General features: G+C 36.1%; 1 protein-coding gene across 1 annotated transcript in view; it reads right to left on the reverse strand.

The window, feature by feature from the left end:
• LOC150084587 (transcription initiation factor IIA subunit 1-like) overlaps positions 1–23,567 on the reverse strand; it is an 85,316-nt gene that overhangs the window by 23,173 nt on the left and 38,576 nt on the right. Inside the window, exons 3-6 of the mRNA XM_090375341.1 lie at positions 22,606–22,726; positions 18,475–18,542; positions 6,505–6,600; positions 3,085–3,208 (exon numbers count right to left, since the gene is read on the reverse strand). Of these exons, the coding sequence (XP_090231467.1) occupies positions 3,085–3,208; positions 6,505–6,600; positions 18,475–18,542; positions 22,606–22,726 (409 nt within the window). The remainder of the gene's footprint in view (positions 1–3,084; positions 3,209–6,504; positions 6,601–18,474; positions 18,543–22,605; positions 22,727–23,567) is intronic.

The following is a 23,567-nucleotide window of genomic DNA, read 5'->3' on the forward strand; positions in this document are numbered from 1 at the left end:
GATGTGGCTGCCGGCTGTTGTAGCCCATTCGTGACAAAGTGCTACTAGTGGTCAGTTGCGATATTTTGTTCTGCGCACCAAGGTTGTATTCTGACATGATGTGCGACATTGTGGCCCATCTGTTTGCTTGCACAATTCTAGCCAACCTCTCTCATCAACAAGCGATTTTCTTCCACAGGAGTGCCATTGAGAGGATGTTTTCTGTTCATTGCACCATTCTTGATACACCCTTGAAACTGTGGTGCGTGAAAAGTTCAGGAGAACTGCCGTTTCAGAAATGCTTTGTCCAGCATGTCTTGGCTTACTACCATGCCATGTTCGAAGTCTGTTAGATCACTCCTTTTCCCCATTCTTGCTACAGTTTGTACACTTAACTGATACTAGAAAGGTTGTTCTGCTGCATTTATATCTACAACTGTGGTCATGAGACTTTCAACGTTGTGGGACAAAACCATTTGTGTGCACAGCAGGGGTGTACCTAATAAAGTGGCAGCACAGTGTATACAGTATAATGATACTCTCCTTTAACAATAGTAAATTGTACCAACTTAAATTTCTTTATAACAATGTTTGATTGTAGATGGTTTCAGCAGTCTTTTCAAAGTAGACATGCTATTCACAAGTAGCAGGATGCAATTCAGAAGACCTCGCACAAGTACTTTCAATTATCCGAATTAAAGGCATGCAAAATCCCTTTTACCGTTATTTTGGAAATAACATCAGATTTCAAATAACCTAACAACAAATTAACAAAATTTTACTGCATACAATAAGTTATATGAATAAAAACTAATATAAAATAAATATACAAATTTTTATACAATCATTGATTTAAATACAGTGACATGCACATGCAAAACAGCACCAGATATGAAGACTAGACAATTCAAGGCACTGGTTAAACTGATAGTATGTCAGTTGTGTGTTTTATTTAAGTAAATACACTTTATAGTACAATGAGAGAAAAATGAACAGTGTTGTTGTACGAGCCCTTCAAAGCCAAGGGATTGATCTTCATGATTTAGTATCGTGAAATAGTCTGTGTGAGTATTAAAACTTTTGATAACTTTAAGAGGCAAGAAAGGGAAAAAGTTAAAAGGATTTTATAGATGCAAAGACTCACCTAAGCTGGCCTGCGTCTTCCGGTTTTGAAAGGAAGATGTCAGCTCCAAAAACCTTAATATTGGTGGTGCTTGCCATTCTTTATTCACAAGATTGGATAACAAATAAAGGGATTCGACTTCCCTGGTTTTACGAAGAAAGATCTAGACTATGCAATCAAGTCTAGGCTTTATGTAACCATCAAGGGTAAGGCAAGTAAATCAAACTTAAGGTAGTAAAGGCCATACAGGAAGGTCAGAAGGGAGAATTACCTAAACAGGCATTCCAAACAGAAATGGATGTTAATAGTACTAAAGAAGAGGATCAAGAGGAAGACAAGTTGAGGCAAACATTAGAGAAGCAGCACTTACTCAAGCTAGAAATATCTAACAAAAATTAAAGAACAGAGGAATAGTGAATGAAACAGCTAATAGTTTATAAGGGCTGATCAACTTGTACTATCAGTGACCTGTGTTCATTGAGTACAACAAATTTGGATTATGGGGATTACAACTCAAATTTGCAAGAGAAAATTTGAATACAGAAAATCTTCCAGAAGAACGAAAGAATGTTTGTTCGTTTGTTTGTTATTTGGTTTTTTGGAGCATTAGCAACTAAGGCCATATTTCTCCGGGAATATGCGGTGGTCATTCCCTTGACCTTTCCGCATCCTCGGTATTTGGTGGTGACGGGCTTGAACCCTGGTCTAATCAAGAAGCGTGTGCACCTTCCCACCTGGCTGCAGAGGCGCCACGAAAGAATGCAAGTCTTTCAGAAGACCATAAAACATTGGTAGTGTGTACAGGTATGCACAATGACACTGACATATGGGAATGCCCTGTCAAAATTTACAATGATTTGAACGTAGGAAGAGTGATAAAACAATCACAACCAGGCTATATAAATTAAAGAATCCTGACTGTGCACAGATGGTCAGGAAAAAAGCAATCACAGTTTAAATGTTGCTGAATGTCAGATTTTGCACTATGGGAATTCTTTATGATCTTTGGGATCCCTACGAAATATCATCATCAGACCATAGGACTATTAACAGCCCCTGTATGGTCTGATGGGATTTGTGAAGGATCCTGAAACATCACTTTTGTAGTTTAGGAATGAGATTAAAAGCATTTCATTAATAAGATAACCTTGTTTTATCCACATGGTAAGAGTGGTTTATTTCAAAAATTAATCTACGGGTAATCACAATGTAGCATCATTTCCAAATTATACAAAGTTCTCGTTGGAAACTTAAGTATTATTAAATTTTTATATCAATAAAAACTATTTACTAATTTCTGTCACCCCCTCCAAATGGCATGCAAAAATTGTTATGCTCTTGTTTCAGCTTAATTTTTGCACATAAGTTGCAAACTGTTCACTATCACTGGACTAGAATGTTTGTCAGAAGCAAACATTAATTATATAGTACAACCAAAAAAAAAAAATTGATATTTTTACATATGCCGGTACTAGTGACATTAATCATCAGTAATGTGAGACCTTAACAATACATGGTGACACTGAGAGAATGCCTTGAATTAAAACCAAATGTAGAAGTGTTTCAAATTTTGACCAAGCATAAAGATAAACCTTGTTAATCAATCAATTACAACTTAAAGATATTGTGCAAGGCTCGTGGGATGAAACTCTTCTCATTTTCTCAAAATCAACTGCACTTGCTGTTAGAAAGGATACAACTGAATAGAATAAGTGCAAGAATGTTTGATGTTGTAGGATCAATTTCAAAGAGTATTAAAATTTTTGAAAAACTGCTAATTTGAAGGCTGGGCATAGATAGGATAAACTTTATGGTGGAAAAAATAACATAGATTCAATGCTTTCACTACTAAGTTCTACTGAGGCAATGTGCCTCTTGATTGTGTCTATTTATTATAAACTGAAAGGGAAAAAAAAAAGAAAACTTGGTCACTGCTACTTCATTTTATCCTCTTTAATATGTATGATTCATTCTTTACTCACCTTCCTGCACATTACAAGACTGATTTCTTGAATTTAATCCAGAATTCATTACAGAAGCTTGCTGAAGTAAACTTGCTGTAACTTCTGGAGGTAAAGCAAGAGTAGCTGTGGCAGCTGGGACTGACTAGTACAAAGACAAGAAAGACAAAAGCTTATATTTCAGCCTATGACATGTTATGCTTTCAAGAAACCAAGCCATTTGATAATTAAATATATAAAGAATAAAGTTTTGGATTATGTTAACAAAATAATTGAATGTACATAAATGAAATTATATATGAAATGTAAGCTGATTATAAAAACAATAAGTTCTTATATTTTACTGCAATATGAATTTTTAAAAATTTCGATTTGAAATATTTTGTTTAAACATTAATTTTGTAATATGCATGCTGCCAGCCACTTTCTTGTAGGATCTATTTGCACCCCCTCAATACAACATGGCCTAAGCTACTGTTACATGAAACAATCAAATATTCTCATGAGCAAAAATGTATCAGAGGCAACACAGATAGCCTACTGATTTTACTCTACAGCATGTAAGACAGCCCGTAGGAAGGAAGTCACCATCTTTCAAAATGCACTATCATATGAGTACATAATAACAATGGCCATATAATACTGAAGCGCAATATATAAATTCCAAAGAGACTAAATAATTTATATATCATGTTACATATGCCATCATTAGTAACTTCTGGTTTCATTTCAGTTTGTGCCTGTGTGAGATAGAGTATTGACAGCTACAAAGTATTAAAAATAAAAATGCACCACACACCAGTGTATTGTAAGCATAACAAAAAGGAATCTCAAACACTGCTTAGTTTATTGAAACACTAATTAGCAAAAGAAAAGATGTTTTCTAATGTACTTTTAAAAGCACAGCTTTTAAAACAATCTTCTACAAAACACTGCTGCAGAACTAAACATATGTCTCAAAATTCAATTTCCCAGATAATAAACATTAACCATGAATAAAACAAAACTATGTAAAAAGATAAACCATTAAGTTCAAATTCACGTCATAAAAATTACTGTGGAAAACAAGTACCACCACTAACAAAGTGTGGTTGTACTATATGAATCATCCAATTACTTTAGTTGTGAGTAACCAGCAAGGCAAAGTATACATACTAGTCAGAAACATATTGACTAAGTCAGCATTTCTGTTATTTGAGTTTAAAGTTCTGATAACAACTGCCTGTTTACAACACAGCATTTATTAAACTGATAGGCTTAATAAATGCAGTGTTGAATAGGGGAGACAACATGTCTAGTTCTACAGAGTTAAATGATTTCAATTTATAATGATGTTCTTCATTATATTCTTCAAAACAAAAGTTTTCCCTCCATGCTACGTGTCCAAAAAATGAGTTTTCTTCTGCTGATGCTAAGAATAAGAATTTTAGGCTCGCCAATTTTATTCAATACCTACTCATCTGTTCTTCAATCAAGGTAAGAAACACGCAATATTCTCCTGTACCACCACATTTCCAATGTCTCTATTTTCTTGTCAACTCTTTTCATATTCCATCCTTCACATACATAAGTGGCAACTGGAAAAATTAATGAATCAATGATTCTCAGTTTCTTCTTTAGGGCAGGATCTTGATCTCTCCATAATTCCTTTAGATCAGTGACCAATGTTTTAGCAATTGCATGTCGTTTCTTTATATCATGTAAGAAGTAACCATTTTTATTTATTCTTAACCACCCTAAGTAATCAAATTCATCAACTTCTTTGATATCTTGCCCATTAACCTTCACTTTATTGGAACCGAGATTATCACTAATCACCATAATTTTAGTCTTACTCACATTCAGAAACACTCCTTTTTTTCTTACTTGCTTCACATCTCCTCAGAGATGATCCTTGGAATTGCATATTAGCACAGTATCATCTGCTTAACAAAAGTTATCTTTAGTCCTCTAATTTTGATGTTTGTCTAAATCTTACAAAGCTTCATGCATATCATCTTCAGCATAAACATTAAAAAGGTGAGGTGACAAAATGCAGACCTGCCTGACACCATTACAGATTTTGAAAAAGTAGGTGTTTTCCATGTTGGTTCTTACAGTTCCATCCTGGTACAGTAGCTTAATACAGTGGTCTCCAAGGTGGGGTGTGCAAGATGATCCATGGGGTAATTTGGTAAGCAGAGCAAGTGATGCAGTCCTTCCATTTGGATCAACGTATCTATGTGAGGTGACTTTCTCTGCAATGACTATTATTAAAACCACGTTTAGAAATAAACTTAACTTGGAACAAGATCTTTGGGTAGTTGTGTCCCAAAATATGAAACCAAGATACCAAGAAATAATGAAAAATATTCAAGCATACTGTTCCCATTAAAAAATGCTGTTGATTTGATTTATACCACTTTGTACTTTAATTTCAATTTAGTTTAGTTTCGAATTAGACGTGATCTTTTCAAATTATATGTGATTAAGATATAATGCATACCATGTAAATTATTTATGTCTAAAATCACCATTATATCTAAAATCACCTAAATGTGATTTTAGATATGCCTTCCATGTAAGTGATTTATAAATTTTAAAAAAAATTAAACTTAAAGTTTTTTTATTCCGAGGTGCACACTTGTCCTTTTAAGTAAAAAAAGGGGTGCACAACCAAAAAAAGTTGAGACTACTGGCTTAATCAGCTGAATTATGTGGATTGAGAATCCCATAATAGTCAGTTTCCCATAGTTTCTCATGTTGAACACAATCCAATACTTTTGAATAATCGATAAAACACAAAATGACTGGAACATTGAATTCTTTGCATTTTTCAATTATCACTCAGACTTAAGATCTGATCTTATTTCAGTTTGAAATAATGTTCAGATGGATATAAGACATTTGTGTTATTACTACCACTTCACTAGCAATTGCTATCACTGCTGATGAACTGGCAGGAACATAGCACAAAACATCTGTTCATTTGTATATAATTTCATTTCTAACTGTAAATAACGATATTTAGGTTTCATATAGGTTAAAAGTGCTTCAAGTCCTCTTTTAATGTAAAAACTAATAAATTTGGTAATAAAACATTTTTAACCAATTCTCTCTCCCCACATTGGTTTTATGTAAATCACTGAAATCAAATAATATCCAGAGTTAATAATTACCCAGCACTGACATGGCAAAATTAAACTAAAAAAAAATTATTCCAGCAAACAAGTAGATAAAAACAGTCTGTGCAAACAAGTTCCATCATGCTTATACTGTGTGTTCCCATTCCATTAACTAACATGTCAATGGGAACACACATCCATAGCATCATTACAAGTATCATTTAACCCACTTAATAATGGTTCTTCTAGATACTAGAAAGCAAGTAAGCAACCTACTTTCTATATGTTTATACCTTACACTAACAATACATAAAAAGATAATTATTAAAATAATTACCATAACAGTCTGGAGGCCACCTTGAGCCATCTGGGCAGGCAAAGTTATAGTAACTTTGTGAGGTACAGTAAGAGTAACTGTCTTTTGACCATCTCCCTAAAGTCAACAAAAATAAGGGAGCAAAATTATTAGAACATAACTGCAATGCAATTTAGAGTTTTTTTCCTCAATATCATAACCCTCAAAATGAAGATGAAAATTGAGATATCTTTTTAATAAAAATTAACTTAAAGAATACAATAAAAGTTTTAATAAAAAAAAAAATCACATAACAGAATCTTATAATGTAGCAGTAATTACTTTTTCTTTCAAGCGTAATTTTGTCTTTGTCTTTCGAGTGTCAAGGATCGCCAATATGGCTGCCATTCAGAGTGCACGTGCTAATTAACGCTCTGCTAATTTCAGTATAAATTAGTGATTTTAACCTGTGCTACAGCTTGGATTTTCTGCATAACAAGGCTTTTAAAGACGAAGAACAATGTGGTGAGGTTTGTCTCTTGGTTTATGGGTTTATTCATGTGTTTCAACACGTTAATTACTCAAAGAGAGAGTGCTCTAGTCGCGGAAGAGAACAGTCGGTGGCTGTTGTAGAGGGATAAGTATTTTTAATTTTTACTGTATTCTTCGTTAATTAACATACTACATTGTGTTTTACAGAGATATTAAATAGGTTTGGTAGCATTCGTTAGCTTCTTAATTTGAATTTAACTAGCGATTTTTGGAAGTTACTACTCCTGGTGTTGGCACCAATATTGTTGAACTAGCTACCATACTGTAGTCGATAAGAAATAGTGTAACGTATACATATACCTCGAACTGATAGCGTAAGGTATACAGTAAAACTAGATAGCGTAATACGAAGCACTCAATCAAGAATCTGTTAGCTTATTATAGTATTACCAATTAATCAAAAATATTAATCTTATTAAATTTCATTGTTAATTAAATTGTATTTAAACAGAAATCATGACCCAGAACTAGAGCTGCGAAGCAAAGATCAGACCAGCGAGAGTACTGTGACTTGGGGGAGAAACGGAAGGAGCAATTTTCCAACGCATCAGTCTCAAAAAAATGTGCAAAGTATTTGCTGAACTTCCTAAAACAGCACATGATCTAGCCAAGAAGGATGGCTTTGTGTGTGCTAGATGCCTAGAGTGTCAAGAAATTAGGTGCTAACTCAGCATTCTGATTGGAGTCCATGAGAGACTGAGATGTAGGGTAAATGCCCAAGAAGAAAGGGCCCATCAAGCTCTCAGCTGAACAGCAGAGCTCACGCTTGTGCATCAAGGCAACACAGAGGCAATCTCTAAGGCAGAATGCACTGGTCCCAAAGGAACTAGTTATTGTTGGTTTGGTGACTATAGTCAGGGAGATGGGAATATACTATGCAAGAAGGATAGGTGGAACAGGACCAGGGTATGTCTCGCAGGTGCAAAAGTTGACATTTTAGAGCAGATATCTTTTAAGGGCACAAAAGGTGATATGTTGTACACATTGATACTTTTTTTTTTTTTTTTTTAATGAAAACACCAAACACGAGGAGGTATTACAACCTATAGTACTTAGTACCATGCTTGGGTTGGATATTGAGAATACAAAAGAAGATATTTGTTGACATTAGACTTGAACTTCTGTAGACTAATTTTCAGGAAATACGTATGAAGGAAGGTTGTTCCAGAAAACGGCAGTTGAATGAATAAATGAGGAAGCTGAAAGGTTGGTTCTGTGAGTTTGAAGTTAGACGGTAAATGGATGTTGGCAGAACGTGTTCGGACTGTTTTGAAAGAGAGAGCGGGAATTATAGAAGCCAATTCAGAAGAACAGTGCCCATGGAAATATCTGTAGAAAAGGCATGCAGCAAAAACAGTACGTCTATGAGACAGAATGGAGAGACTCTGTTAGAGGGGAGTCATTAATTAACCTAACTGCCCTCTTCTGAATGGAATCTAGAATCCTGAGAGAGGTTTTGGTGGCACCTCCCCAGATGTGGGAACAATATTCCATGGTAGGGCAGATTTGGGATTTGTACAGAGTGAACAGGCTGTTTGGAAGAAAAGTAAAGGCTAGAGGGAAAGAGAAAACCAAGTTTTTTAGATGCAGAGGAAGCAATATTTGTAATGTGCTTGTGCCAAGAGAGATTAGAAGTCAGGGTAATCCCCAAAAGAAATATATATGATTTGGCCTAGAAATTTTACCTTTGTCACCACGCTTGTGCATCAAGATAAGCATAGGAGAAAAATCCTTTTTGCAAGATATAAGACAAGACAGTTTTAGAAGGATTGAAATAAAACTAAGTTGTCTTTGTCCCATTGGAGAATTAAGGAATTGGTAGCAGATATTCGAGAAGTTGAAGCTGATTGAGCAGGGCAAGGTTTGTCAAAATGTAAAGTGGAATGCAATGTGCTATCATCGGCAAAACTATGGATAGGATTTCCAGTCAATGGAAGAAGGTCATTAATATACAAGAGGAAAAGAGTGGGGGAAAGAACTGAACCTTGGGGGACACCAGCATTAGTGGAGAAGTTAGAAGACAGAGAGCCATTTACCATCACCTTCAGTGAGCGATCGGAGAGAAAACTGGATAACCAATTACAAAAAACAGTTGGCAAACCATAAGATGGAAGTTTGGAAGATCTTGTTTAGAAGATCTTTATGCCAAACATGATCAAAAGCCTTTGAGATGTCAAGAGCAACTGCTTATGTTTCACCAAACTTTTCCATTGAATTTGTCCACAAATAGGTAACTTAAGCCAGAATATCACCAGAGGATCGACACTGACAGAATCCATACTGGCAATCGTTGATCAGACAGAAGATTTAGGTAGTTTAAGAGTTGGCAGTTAATTGATTTCTCCATTACTTTAGCAAGAGCAGAAGTAATTGCAATGGGATGATAATTGGATGGGAGGGACTTGTCACCCTTTTTAGGAATTGGCTGGATATTAGCAAATTTCCAAGCAGAAGGAAAAACACCTTTGGAATAAGAAAGTGAAAAAAGGCAGCAAAGAACAGGAGTAAGTTCAGTAGCACAGGTTTTGAGAACAAGTGGAGAAATAACATCAGGACCTGGAGCTTTCTTAGCATCAAGATTCGTCAAAATCCTTCTGACTTTCTTTTGACGGAAGACCACAGGAAGCATTGAATGGAGCGTGTTGGGAATGGCGGGAGGTGTTTTACCAAGATCAGTAATACATGAGTTGGAAGAAAAATGGGATGCTAGCAGGTTAGCTTTATCCTTGGCTGAAGTGACAACAGAACCATCTGGTTTTGACAGAGGTGGGAGCAGAGATGGGCTAAAGTTGCAGCCAATAGCTTTGGCAAGAGACCAGAATGCTCGGCTACCATTAGGGCAAGAAGCAAGTTTTCTACTCTTATTTAGCCTGTTCAAAATCTAGTTTGGACTGATTAATGACTGCTTTACAACTGTTGCGAGCTTTGGTGTAGGCAGAAAATGAAACTGAAGAATTCGAAAAAAGCCAATCACGATATGCAACATTCTTCTCTTGAACAGCCTTAGCACATTTATTGGAAAACCAAGATTTAGATAAAGGAACGAGATTTTAAACTAGTGTGGAATAAAGGATTCCATTCCTAGAAGAATAATTTTTCTGGCACGATCTGAGCAAAAGTTGACATCAGAAGTTTTGAAACAGTAGTCCAACCAAGGAAAAGAAATCTCGCAGGTCATCCCATTTTGCATTCTTGTAATGCCAAACAACACAAGGTTGGTAATAGCCATGAGATAAAGGCTCCATTGGAGAAGAGACAATCACCAAGCTGTAATCTGAGGTACCTAAGGGACCACTCACTTCAACAGTGTACTTAGAAAGGTTGTTTGTGAGAAAAAGATCACGTGTGTTGGCTGTGTGGGTAGGATTGTCCGGTATTCTTGTAGGTAAATGAATAATCTGTGCAAGGTCATTAGAAATTGCAAAAGCCTCAGCATCTTGACCAGCTGGGTCGGTATGACTAGAAAACGGAAGCCAGCTGGAGTTGTGAACATTAAAATCACCAGGGAAAATTCTCACTGTTAGAAAAGTTGGACTGGGGAAAGTCAAGTTGCAAAGAGAGGAACTCAAAGAGCTCTAAGTGATTAGTGGAGGTGGGAGAATGGTAGAGGCAACAGATGAATTTGACACAATGAGGTAGAGAGATTTTAAGCTAGAGAAGATCGAAAAGAGAAGATTACAAATCACCAATTCTCTGACATTGAATATCGGAACGGACATATGCACAAGTACCACCTTTGAGGCAAAAGGAGTCATACAGTGAATAATTTGGGCAACTGAGATGAGCAGTAATTGAATTAACCGATAACTGAGATTCTGCCAGGAAAAAGTACATGGGGTTTGGCAGACTGCAAGTGGAGATCTTTGAGATTAGAACTGAGACCACGTATATTTGCGAAATGAACTAGGAAGTGTTTGGGAGGTTTAGATCTTTTGGCAGATAAGCTTACTCTATTAGTTTGACAATTCATGCTGTATTCAATAGTAAGAAAAAGTGGGGGGGGGGGAAGCCATGCTGTATGAAGTAATGAAATTTTTGGATATGGCATACACGTGGTAAGAATATACCCAGATCCTTGACATAATGTAGCCTCGACAACACCACCCACATACACACTACTCAGACTCCCTCCAGTCACTATCTGGCAGAGCAGAGGTAGCAAGTTTATACACTAGCTGATCCGGAAGCCTCCTAAAGAGTTCCCAACAGATTCGGTCCGGTGTACTAATTAGCGGCCAGCCTTTGAACACTGTTTTACAGTTGTACCCTCAAAACATAAGGAAGATTGGATCTCGCCATGATGTTCATCATAAACTCAAAAGTCATCAGTCCTACTGCATGATGGAAGAGATGGGAAAGGGTTGACCGAAACTTAGCTCTGGAGAGTAAACATGGGTTCCACCACTTAGCCTCCAATAAGCAAAGTGGTGGTATTGCACCGGTTAATGAGAGTCATCTACCACCTAGTATTGCCTGGTAACACAGAGGGGCAGCATTCCTCCATGTGGTTTGGGTGCCACACCTTGACCCCTGCTTACGTTGGTTCATACCTGGCTGGTCACCCACAGTGTGACTGTGCATGGAGCTTATACCCAGGATTACTAACAGTCCGACCATCATGAACTAATGACATTGAGAGTAAGATATCTGCAGATTCACTCAACACAACAAGTACAGGTCAATGTTGAAAAAAAGTCATGAGTTAGGATTGAATTTGAAAGTGTCTGCAATTCTGCACATACACGATAGGAGGGAGTATATGAAGAGAGCCTTGTTGATAAATTTGACCCTGGAGAGATTGTGCAAGGCTTAAGGGGTAAAATTTTTTTCAGCCTGGTCTGTGCTTGTTGACAGGAGAGACTGCTTCTACAGGGATGGGGTACACTTAAATAGAAAGGCTGCAAAGAATATTTGCTGATGCTATTCACTCAACAAGTACAGGTCAATGTTTAAAAAAAGTCATGAGTTAGGGTTGAATTTGAAAGTGTCTGCAATTCTGCCCATACACGATAGGAGGGAGTATATGAAGAGAGCCTTGTTGATCAATTTGGCCCTGGAGAGATTGTGCAAGGCTTAAGGGGTAAAAGCAAGGCTTAAGGGGAAAGCCTGGAAAGCAAGGCAATGGAGATTTCCTTGTTAGGTGGGTCGGAAAACTGCTAGCTTGAGGGGTGGGATATACAGACTAAAAGGTTAACAGTGGCTCCAGGCAGAGGCAAAAGTGATTCTTGCACTGATTCTATTAGAATGAGCAGCAGCCTGGAAAGCAAGGCAATGGAGATTCCCAGGACTGCTGGGAGTCATAGTGGGACAAATAAATACATGGGCTGTGTTAGGACAACTAAGAGTAGAAATGGGTGCATGTATACTTGCATGTACACCAATGCTAAGAGTATAGTTAATAAATTTGATGAGCTTGAAGTGCTAGTCAAGACATCAAAGGCAGATATTGTTGGGATATCAGAGACATAAGCAGTGCAGAATTGGAATTTGGGGAGTACAATGTGTACAGAAAGGACAGACAGGTCAGGATGGGAGGAGGAAGTGCATCCAATTGATGTTGGTGGTCAATGCAATGTTGAGGCTGTTTGGTGTGACATAAAGGGGAAATGAGAGGTGTGTTATAGGCCTAATGAATCTGATGAGTATAATGAGCAATTGTGCAGAGAAATAGTGGGGCAGTAAATCAAATGTCTTATATTGGGGGATTTTGTGGAACTTGTGGATTGGTTACTGGAACTTGTGGATTGGTTACTCGCATACTAGCAAGACTTTTGTGGATTTATTATGACTGTTTTCTACAGCAATAAGTTCGAGAGGCAACCAGAGGGAGTAATACTCTTGATCTGATTATTAAGAGTGATTATTCATGCATTAAGAATGTGCAGATAAAGGAACCACTGGGTGACAGTGATCACACTGTACTGATGTGGGAATTACTTAAAGATGTAACTACCATCAAGGCTAAAGGGAAGGGCTTTTGCTTTCGTAAAGGTGACTAAGGTTCTCAGACAGTTTTTGCTGCTTTGTTGAGCAAATTAAAAGATGACAATTTTGATCGCTCATTACCACATTTCAATTATAAAATTCAAATAAACTAAAAATCAGTAATGCTTTTTTTCCTTTATGCCTCATTTTAGGGCATAACCGTTTATAACCTGTTCCTTTCAAGCTACTTCTGTGGTTTATCTCATCCATAAAGAGCAACTCAAAAAATAATTTAAAATAAATTAAATAATATATAATTACAGTTCAACCTCAATATAATGCAGGTGTCAGTCAGGTGACAACTTTAATACCCACCTTATAAAGGCACATCAGAGCAAAAAAAAAAAAAAAAACCATTTCTCCCAGTTTTCTTAAAATTGATACATTACAAGCAGCATTTGCTTCTTGTTCTGAAAATGCTGTTGATTTAAGGTTATTATTAGTGATTTCTTCTTCTCCAATACATTGAGTTACTTTCTCCCATGCTAATCCAATACTATGTGCAACATCTTTCAGTATTAATGTTTTCAGAACACCAACAAGTAGCCCACCACTATAGTAGACTTTGAAGGCTCAAATAATGTCCCGATTCATGGGCTGAGTTAGTGTAGTTGTGTTCCTTGGCAGAAACACTATGATTTGGCTATTTTTTGATTTCAGAACATCTGCCAAAGGTTGAGCTGATCAGTGATTCAACAGTAATGGAGCTTTTTCTTCAAGTTTTTTTTTGAAAAGCACTGATGGCACACGCTTTCAAACAACAAAACAAAAATATTGCTCTTTATCCAGGCGTTGGAGCTATTTTTATAAATCACAAGTATATATTACATGTTGACATGCTTAAAACACAGAAACTGATGATTTTTACCAATGCACAATGGCTTTAGCTTGTGATTTTCAGTCTTATTTGCACTATAACACATTAATTTTGTCTGTTAGTTTTCATGCCCACTTTGTTAGGTGTCTTTTTAATATCCAGTGACTTGTCTGGCAGATGTTAATAGTACAGTGCTGTTTTGTCACAGTTATATACATCTGTTCATTATGAATTCACCATCTGGAATCATATTACACAGAAATCTTCTGCTGCTGCTGTAATGTCAACTAATGCAGATTTGCCTAAAAGACTAACTTCAAATATCCCATGGCCAACCTTCCATCTCCAAAGCCACCCTTAGAAGCTTTAAATGTGTCAATCTCCACTTATGTGCCTGTGATTTCAAAATTACCCCATTTATTGTTATTCCACTATGCTTCTGTGGAAACCACATACATAAGCACTGGTCCACATCACTGTTTTCACAAAATCTCAATTTGGTTCTTTGGAGGCCTACATCTTCTAGGGATATCTAGAAATGAATGCAATTTTTATTCCTCTTACATACAACTGCAAATAATTCTTCTGGAATTCAACACTTTCTAAATATACTGCATGCTGTTTCGCCACTCTTATCTCTTGCAATAATCTAACTTTTCTTCAACTGCATAATTTTCTTCTTTTGGTTACCATTACTTCAATCCTACTGATTTACTAATTTTGCCATGTATTCATTTCTGATGCCCTAGAATTTAGTGTTTTAAGAAAACTAAGAGAAAATCCAACTTTCAGGCCTAGTATGGTGCTGAAGTGAAGTCACACAATTTCTCCATAAGTCACTTCTCAGTTCATGTACAGTGAAACTTCCGTTAGAAGTTTCACTGTTCATGTACAGTACACACCTCTCTTTAACGGACATCTCTCTACAATGGACATTTTCAAATTCCCCAACTCTCCTCTATTGGTTTTAACATGTTTTCAGCTTCTGTCTAGCGGACATTCTCTGTAACGGACGCGGACAGGCAATCTGCACTGTTTGGTTTAGATTAGCACTTAATTTGATCTCCCAATAACGGACAGCAGGCGAGCTCACGGCCCTTTTTCTAGGAACGTTTTTTCCACGTATTGCCTCAATAGTGTGTTTATTTTCTATTTCCGATTCTCTGAATTTTATCAAGGTTTACGTCGTGGTTCTAAACCCTTTTTCAAGAATTTTAAGGCACGTGTAAAACTTCTGATGAATTCGGTGTGTGCAGGGGGGAGAATTTTGTCGGCCTTTCATCTTTGAGTTTGAGTTTTCAGTTTTGTTCAGTGTCGTGTGAAGTGCACAATGTCTTCTCGTAAACATTTAACTTTAAAAGATAAAGTCGAACTCATTAATGCGTATGAGCGGCAAAAAATAGTGTTCGCAATCTCGCTGCAAAATTCAAAATCGGGAAGACGCGGGTAAGCGACATCCTAAAGAAAAAAAATGAACTTCTCAAACAATTTTGGCAACACGTAAATGATCAGGTTCAAAAATCATTCCCAAAAACTGTTGGACTTCAAATTGACAATGTTACGTATGAGTGGGTTTGTCGCGCACATGCTAAAAAAATTCCCATTAATGGGCCTATTATTAGGGAAAAGGCTTTGGAGGTTGCAAAATCTATGGGAGTAAATGAGTTTAAAGCTTCTGTGGGATGGCTAGACAAGTTCAAAACTCGGCATAAAATTTCTTGGAAAACTGTATGTGGTGAAGGTGGATCTGTTGATACTGGGGTTGTAACAGAGTGGACCGTCAAATTGGAAAATTTGTGATGATTTTGAAGCTAAGGATATTTACAACTGTGACGAAACACAGTTGTTTTTTAAAGCTCTTCCTGAAAAAACAATGAGTCTAAAAAACGAAAAAGTGCCAGGGCAGAAAAATTTCTAAGGAACGCTTGACTGTACTATTGTGTACAAATATGCTGGGAGACTTTGAACAACCTCTTGTTATAGGAAAACCACAAAATCCTCGTTGTTTCAAGGGCATAAAGTTGAATCTTTTGAATGTTGACTGGAAGTCTAATAAAAAAAAGCGTGGATGACACGAGATATCGTGAGCGAATGGATAAGTCACTTTAACCGAAACATGATTCGTCAAAACAGAAAAATTATTCTTTTCATTGATAATGCTGCATCTCACCCGCATATTGAATTGTCCAACATTCAAATCGTTTTTCTGCCACCAAACACATCTGCAGAGTGTCACTCCTTGGATCAAGGGATAATAAAAAATTTTAAACTTCACTACAGAAAACGTGTTTTAAGACATCTCATTGCAAACATGAACGATGTAACATGTGCGAGTGACCTTGCAAAGAAACTCAGCATCCTAGATGCAATTCAATGGATTTCCTCTTCAGTAAACGCAATTAGAAAACAAACTGTTGTGAACTGTTTTGTAAAGTCTGGCTTCTCAAACGCAAAAAACTGAAGTTGTAAACAGCAATGTGGAGCACCAAGAATAACAAGAACTTCAACATCTATTGATAATGTACGATACTTCCGCTGCAAGTGACCCTGCCTACAAAGATATAGACTCAAACCTCACTACAGAAGATGGTGCTCTAGATACCAACGACATTATCATCGATATTTTTCAAGAAGTTCCTCATGAGGATGAAGAAATGGAAGGAGGTCATTCTGTCGAAGAACATATTAACGACGAACCACCGATGAAAATAGAAGCGCTCATACAAATCAATCGTTTAAAAATGTTTTTCGCCGCTGAAGAAGATATTGAAGGACTTTTGATGGTTTCTTCACTCCAAACAAATGTTGAAAACAAAATTATCAACTGGAAGAAGGTGCAGAAGAAAATAAGTGATTACTGTATGTATTTTTCTTAAGATAAAGTCATAATATGCATAGCACAATTGTATGTATATTATTTACAAAAATATTGTGCAAAATCTGTATATAATTTAATTTTACATTAAACTTTTAACAATTTTTCTTTATCTCTTGTGTATGTAATTGTATATTATTTACAAAAATATTGTTCAAAATCTGTATATATTTTAATTTAATTTTAAATTAAACATTTAACGATTTTTCTTTTCCTTCTTTCTTTTTTTTTTCTCCCTCAGACTTCTTGTTAGCGGACACTTCTCTCTAACGGACACATTTTCTTTCCCTTCCTGAAGCAGAGACATATTCCCTTCCTGAAGCAGCTGTTTGTAATTAGAATTCCACTGATATATTCTTATTGCATCTCTAACTGAGGGGAGAAACTGGGTGTCCACAGTAATTTTAGTTTCTGATGAGTCCTGTTGTTTATTTGTTGTTATTTGGTTTTTTAGGAGAATTAGCAACTAAGGCCACATTGCTCCGGGGATATGCAGTGGTCATTCCCTGACCTTTCCGCATCCTCCGTATTTGGTGGTCATGGGATCGAACCCCGGTCTAATCAAGAAGCGTGTGCTACGCACTGCTGCTCCTGCCCACCTGGCTACAGAGTTGCCTCCTGTTGTTTACAAAATTGTTTACTACTGAATATATTGAAGCAAATATATAGCAATGTTTAGCTAATTTCCCCTATTGGAAATATGATAGTAGGATGTACAGTAGATATGAGTATACAGTTAATCCTCGTATAACACATGTTTACACTACATGAATTTGATCATACACCATTTATAAATAAGGAAACTATGCCATATATCACACAAACTGAATTCGCTTATGTACCATTCACCTTTGTGCTTACAAGAAATGGCAGTCAAAGGGTGGGAATCATCCCAAAAAATTTGTTTTTTTATATGATTGAAGATGTCATGGAAGAGGAAACACATTTTGCCATAGTAACGTAAAAACCCACAGAACTCCAGCTATCGGTATTACCACAAATGCAATTAGATAGAGTTTACTACCCGTTTATAACAGATTGCACTAGCAGGAACACACAATAAACTCGAAACTGCAAATTGTTTTTGTTTTATGGTAATGGCCTCTAGAAATGTGAGCTAGGTTAAGGTGATAAGTGGTGTTTCTGCCATTACTGAGTTGTTTATTCAGTTGCTAGATGCATGCAGTTTACGCAGTTTTGTTTGCCTCCTCATTTTTGTTTTTTTTATACCGTAATTATGCTTTTATTCCCTAAAAATGAGTAAAATACTTGGAAAAAGTGTGAAAAGGAAGCATCCAGATGAAGATACTACAAGTTCAGAGAGAAAAAGAAAATCAATATCGATAGAGGAAAAATATGAAATTGTGAAATGAAAGAATATGTGATAGTGTGCATGCTACAGGCCTAAAATGAGGAAATGCTGAGAACAATAAGAAAGAATGCAGAGAAAGTAAAAGCAACTTTCATAGCAGGAACAACTCAAAGGGTAGCAAAATCCATTAGATCAAGACAACAAATTGGAAGAGATGGAATATCTGTTATCTGTTTGGATAGAAGAAAATTTGACACAAATTATGAATGTACATTAAATTATGAATGTTGAGATAAAGTTTGTGAACATTCAGGTAATCTAAATTAAAAGGCAGTAGTATTTAATATAATAAATTCTCAGTACTATTTTAGGTAAACTTGACTATTTCACAAAATGGACAGGACAAAAAAAAAAAAAACAACCACATTTAGTCAATATTAGTCAAACTGATAGGCATAGTATAGTACTCACCCCTTCTGCAGTACGATACTGAAGTGCCTGTTGAAATGCAATTCCAGAAAGCAATGGGTGGGCAACAGCTAAAAAGGCAATTATTAATAAGTAATACAACAAACAGTGAAGATAAAAATAGCAAATTAAAAACTTTTTCAAAAGTTCAATTATCAAGAAATTCTATATATTTTTGAAGTGCAGGGTGTTACTATAATATTTTGATACAGCATCCTTCACAGAAAAAAAAAAAAGTCAGTTAAACTTACTAATCACTTATCAATGCCTAAGAATATTTCCCATTCATAGAGACATGATCATTGTATTCTTAACATTAATTCAATACATTTCAATTCTGAGGTTCTGATCACTAGTTAAAAAGAAATTATTGCAACATCAGAAAAGTAATCTCAAAGCGGAAGAAGGCCAAATGATACGAGGTACATTCAAAAAGTTTCCCAGAATTTTATTATAAAAATTTCAGTGAAAAGTCGGACTTAGTAACCTAATCACCTTCAAAGTACCAGAAGAGTCCCGATTATCTGAGGTAACGTGGACTGACTGAATCTTGGATAATTCAAAACTTGGATAGATAACACGGAAGGTTTTGAAAATTATTAAACAAACTGAATTTGAATACATTAAGGTGGTGATGTACACTATTTTCAGGTTAGACCTACTTATTAAGCATAATGACTTTTAAATTATAGAATAAAACATTTAAATTTTATTTAAAAAACTGTTTTATTGCAAAAATAAATTTTAAAAAATTACTACATTTATAAAAATTACACGTCAGACAAGAAAAATGTACACTTAAGTCATTGGTACTACACCTTGATATCATATAAAAAATTCCTTAATGGGTATCTGTTTCGTAGAAGCTCCCCGCTTTTTTGCTGCTATATTTTGTTGGTGCCCAAGTAACAAAACATCAGTGGACTTGGTAACCTCCTGCTTTACAATATAATGTAAAGCTGACTCAATAGAATTTAGCCCTTTGTGTGTGTGTGCATCTTTTTTTTTTTTTTTTTTTTTAGTTTAAGCTTACGCCCCCTTGATGAATTTGAACAAGCCAGTACAGTCATTCTCTCCTTGATTCATTTATAACCAGGAGCCAATTTTTCTTTTATAGCTGCAAGTGTTTTTGGATGGAAGCATTTTATAATTTTGATCGAAATTCAAATTTTCTTCCCGAATAATTTTTGCTATTTTAGCATTAAATGTTGCAATTTCTTCTGTACTATATGTTAAATCTGAACATCACCGGGAAAAATTAACTCTTTTTCCAACGATCCAACCAACACTTGCAGAAATTGCTCTTCCCCTTCATTAAAATGGTTATGAAATTCAAAGGCCTTAGCTTGTAAAATCGGTCCAGAAATTGGGCTTCCTTTGTCTCTCACCTGTGTGAACCACAGAAAAAGGGCTTCAGAAGTTTGTTCAAATTCTCCTTTCTTCATTGTTTTTCTATTCAAATTTTCACTATCACACACAGATGCTCTTTGTAAACACCTATTTTTCAATTTCCGCTCTCTTTCTCCTCCAGTCACTTCAACGACTAAGTCACTAGCCACTTTCTTTTTGTTTCTTCTTGATCCAAGCATTTGATTACATTCAACTTAATATCTAAAAGGCACAACACATTTCCATTTTCCACTCAGTGCTTAAACTAACTCTAGTAACATATATGAAACAATGCAAAAAAATCAGAGAGTAACGTTTTTAAATCTTTTTTTTATTAAGCCTTTAAAATCATACAGTAAAAAGTCACAATCAACAAAAAGTAAAAGATCAGCACTGCTCAGACAACTGGAGAGTTCCCACTCTGTTCTGAACTACATACTCATAGTTTTGATGACAAAGTATACGCAACTTTTCAACAATTCACCTCGGTTAAATGAGTCTCAGTTAATCAGGACTCTACTATACCTTCTTTCTGCACTAACACTCGCTCCATCGGTCTTCCCAAGCTTTGAAACATTCTTTAAAATTGTGTTTTTTACTACAAATAGGGCCACTTTGGTGTTTTCTATGATGTCATCCACTGAAGCAAAACAACCCCAATGCCCCATTTTCATTTTAGGGAACATCTAAAAGTCAGATGGCGCAAGGTCAGGGGAGTAGGGTGGCCTACTCCCCTAACCTGCTGCATGACTGTCTTTTTTTTTTTTTTTTTCTGCAGCCAATAACTGCTGGATTGCCATTGCAATGTGACTGGCCACATTGTCACGGTGCAGGTTGCAGCCATCCATCCATTTTTGAGGTCACCTTCACCTCACATTTTCACTTCAATGTAGAAAGCAGCAATGCTTCCCCCTCAAGTCACAAATTCGTGGTGCACTATGACCTCATGGTCGAGAAAAACTATCAGCTTGACTTTGACACTGGATCTTATTGCACAAAACTTCCTGGGTTGTGGAGAGGGTTGGATGATTCCAACTAGGTCTCAGGATCATAGTCAAACATCCAAAAATCTCATCCCCCCCAGTTACCACTTTTCTTAGAAAGCTCAGATCCTATGTACATTTTTCAAATAAATCAGTTGTAATGGTCTTTATTGTCCAACAGCAAGCAAGAAAAACTTTGCACACGTGCAACGCATCCTAAAACTTGTGTCTGGATTGCATGTACCGAGAACACACACACTCCAACTTCATGAATAATCTAAACAACAGTCACCTATCATTTTGCACAAGTTCTTTCACTTTCATGACATTTTTGTCATTCACTGCTGCAAGGTTCATCTTCCATCATTCCCTATCCATTTTTAAATTGATTAAACCACATGTCAACTGCTCTTTTCTTCAATGCATAGCCTTCATAAACTTTATATAATGTTTGGCAGCATCTCTGTAGCACTGTTCCCTGAGTTTAAAGAACTTATGATATTAGCACACTGTTCAAACTACAACATTCTGCAATCAATCAGCATTCTGCTCAACCACTTCACCCACAAGTGGAATGGTTGAGCCACTTCCCACTTGGAATACATGCACATTAAGGTGAACATCAACACCCCATGAAACCTTACAGCTAGCACAAACCATTTAAACACCAGCATGCAATTCTGGAAACTTTTTGAATGTACTACATATACTGCAACATTCCTACATTCCATTTGCTAGCAATGATAAGGAGGTGATTATCTCTTTGTATAAGGCTATGGTTCGGCTGCATCTTGGGTCCTGTATACAGGTCTGGAGGCCTCACTTTAGGAAAGATATAGTTCTAGAACAGATGCAGAGAAGGGAAACCAAACTTATGAGGAGAATAAAAGGGTGCTCTAACTTAGAAAGAGCTTCGGTTCTGCAAATTGCAGCATCTTAAGACTACGCACCTGACTGAGGCGTTTAAAGCCCTGAATGGATTGAGTAAGCCGAATTTTAATGGCACTCTTCCACTTGCTGAGACTACACACGAGGATGCATAAATTCAAATTGAAGAAGGATAGGTGTGTGGAAGTTTGCCTTCAGCCAGCAGGTCATTGATTGCTGGAATAGGCATCCATCTACTGTTGTGGAACTGGATGGATTGAATAAATACACAAATTCTTGGAGGATACCAGATGGTTAAACTGTGAAAAGGCTTTTTTTTTTGGCTGATGATATATCATCTTGCTTTCTTGCATCATTTGCTATTACTACTACTTCAAACAAGGGTGTACATTTACAAAAAAATGTCACTCAGAAGGTTCTAAAATCCAGTGGTTTTGTTTCGCAGGCTAGACCATGAACATACTTTACCTGAACTTATGGGATACATTCAGTCACAGGAAATCAGGTGAGGAGATACAGAAACAATTATACTGCTTAATTATTCAATGTGTCCATAAGTTTTATAGAATTACACAACTTTTCTGACAAAGTGGTGCATGCAAGTATTTAATGATCAATCTTCAAATACAATCAGAGCTTTTATATGGCAGAAGTTAATTTTTTTTAATTAATTTATATATATATATATAAGATGCATGTTTACATTATTCTCCAGGATTTAAAAAAAAAGTATGACATGTTCTTAGTAAGCATATATCAGTGTCAGAACCTATGCAATGGATTGCTGATCGAACCAATTTAAAAATAGTTATTTATATATGGGGACTTAAATTAATTTCAAAATCATATAACATATAATCAAGTAATTACTCACCAGGCTGGGCAATCTGAGGCTGTGATACTGCAGGATGGTTTAATCCAACATGACAGTTCATCAAATGATCAAATTGTCTGTGTTCAATGGCTTTTGTTTCATGGAGTTTTTTCTCCCATATCTTTAAAAAGAAGTATTGTTTTTTTCTAATTATGTTAATTTACTTAGTTAAAAAAAATTATAATAATTTTTTTTTTTTTCTTTTATCAGCTATCAACTTGTACAAGTTGTTACAAAACTCCACTATCATAAGAAACTATCATAATTTTACTATTCAAAACTACAGTGATATTGACATATCATGATGTTAGCACCAGTTTGTTGCAAGAGCTTGTCTGGTTTTGTTGTGGTAAGGTAGCAGTTGTGTCACATTTCTAGTATAGATTTTTCGGCAGGAAATATGCCAAGCTGCACCATGCAGGAGAAAGTCAAGCGGCAATTACTATATAATGCTGACTAAATTCCAACAGAAGGGCCTGTGACAAATTCCCACCAGTGCTATCTCCCAAAAACTGAGTAACTTCATTGGGAACATACATTTTGAAGACAATGGTAACTTAGACAAGTATTATTCTGGATATCCTTAATCATTTGCTGTGGATGTTTATAAACAGCCACGATCATAAAATTGTTGTTGTTTTTGAGAGAAGGGGGAACTCGTGCACTGCACGCAAAAACCACAGTAATTTTAATAGCAACACATTGTACAATTATATAAAATAAAGGGGATGGGGTGTCCATTTTCAACCAATCCAGAAGATTACAGTATGGATAGTTATTTGTAGAGGAATATCAGATGTCCATCTTTAATGAAACTGTTAAACAGGGACTCCATCTGGTTGATTTTACTGGCTGGTTGTGGATAATTATTCGAATTGGTTAATGTATCTGCTGCTGACTAATACATATACACATAAAATCATCACCCAACTGTAGCAAACACAGTAGATGGTTATCTGACA

Source organism: Mastigoproctus giganteus, chromosome 6, assembly GCF_048544385.1.
Source record: "Mastigoproctus giganteus isolate SK-2022 chromosome 6, ASM4854438v1, whole genome shotgun sequence".
In the NCBI taxonomy this organism is placed as follows: Eukaryota; Metazoa; Arthropoda; class Arachnida; order Uropygi; family Thelyphonidae; genus Mastigoproctus; species Mastigoproctus giganteus.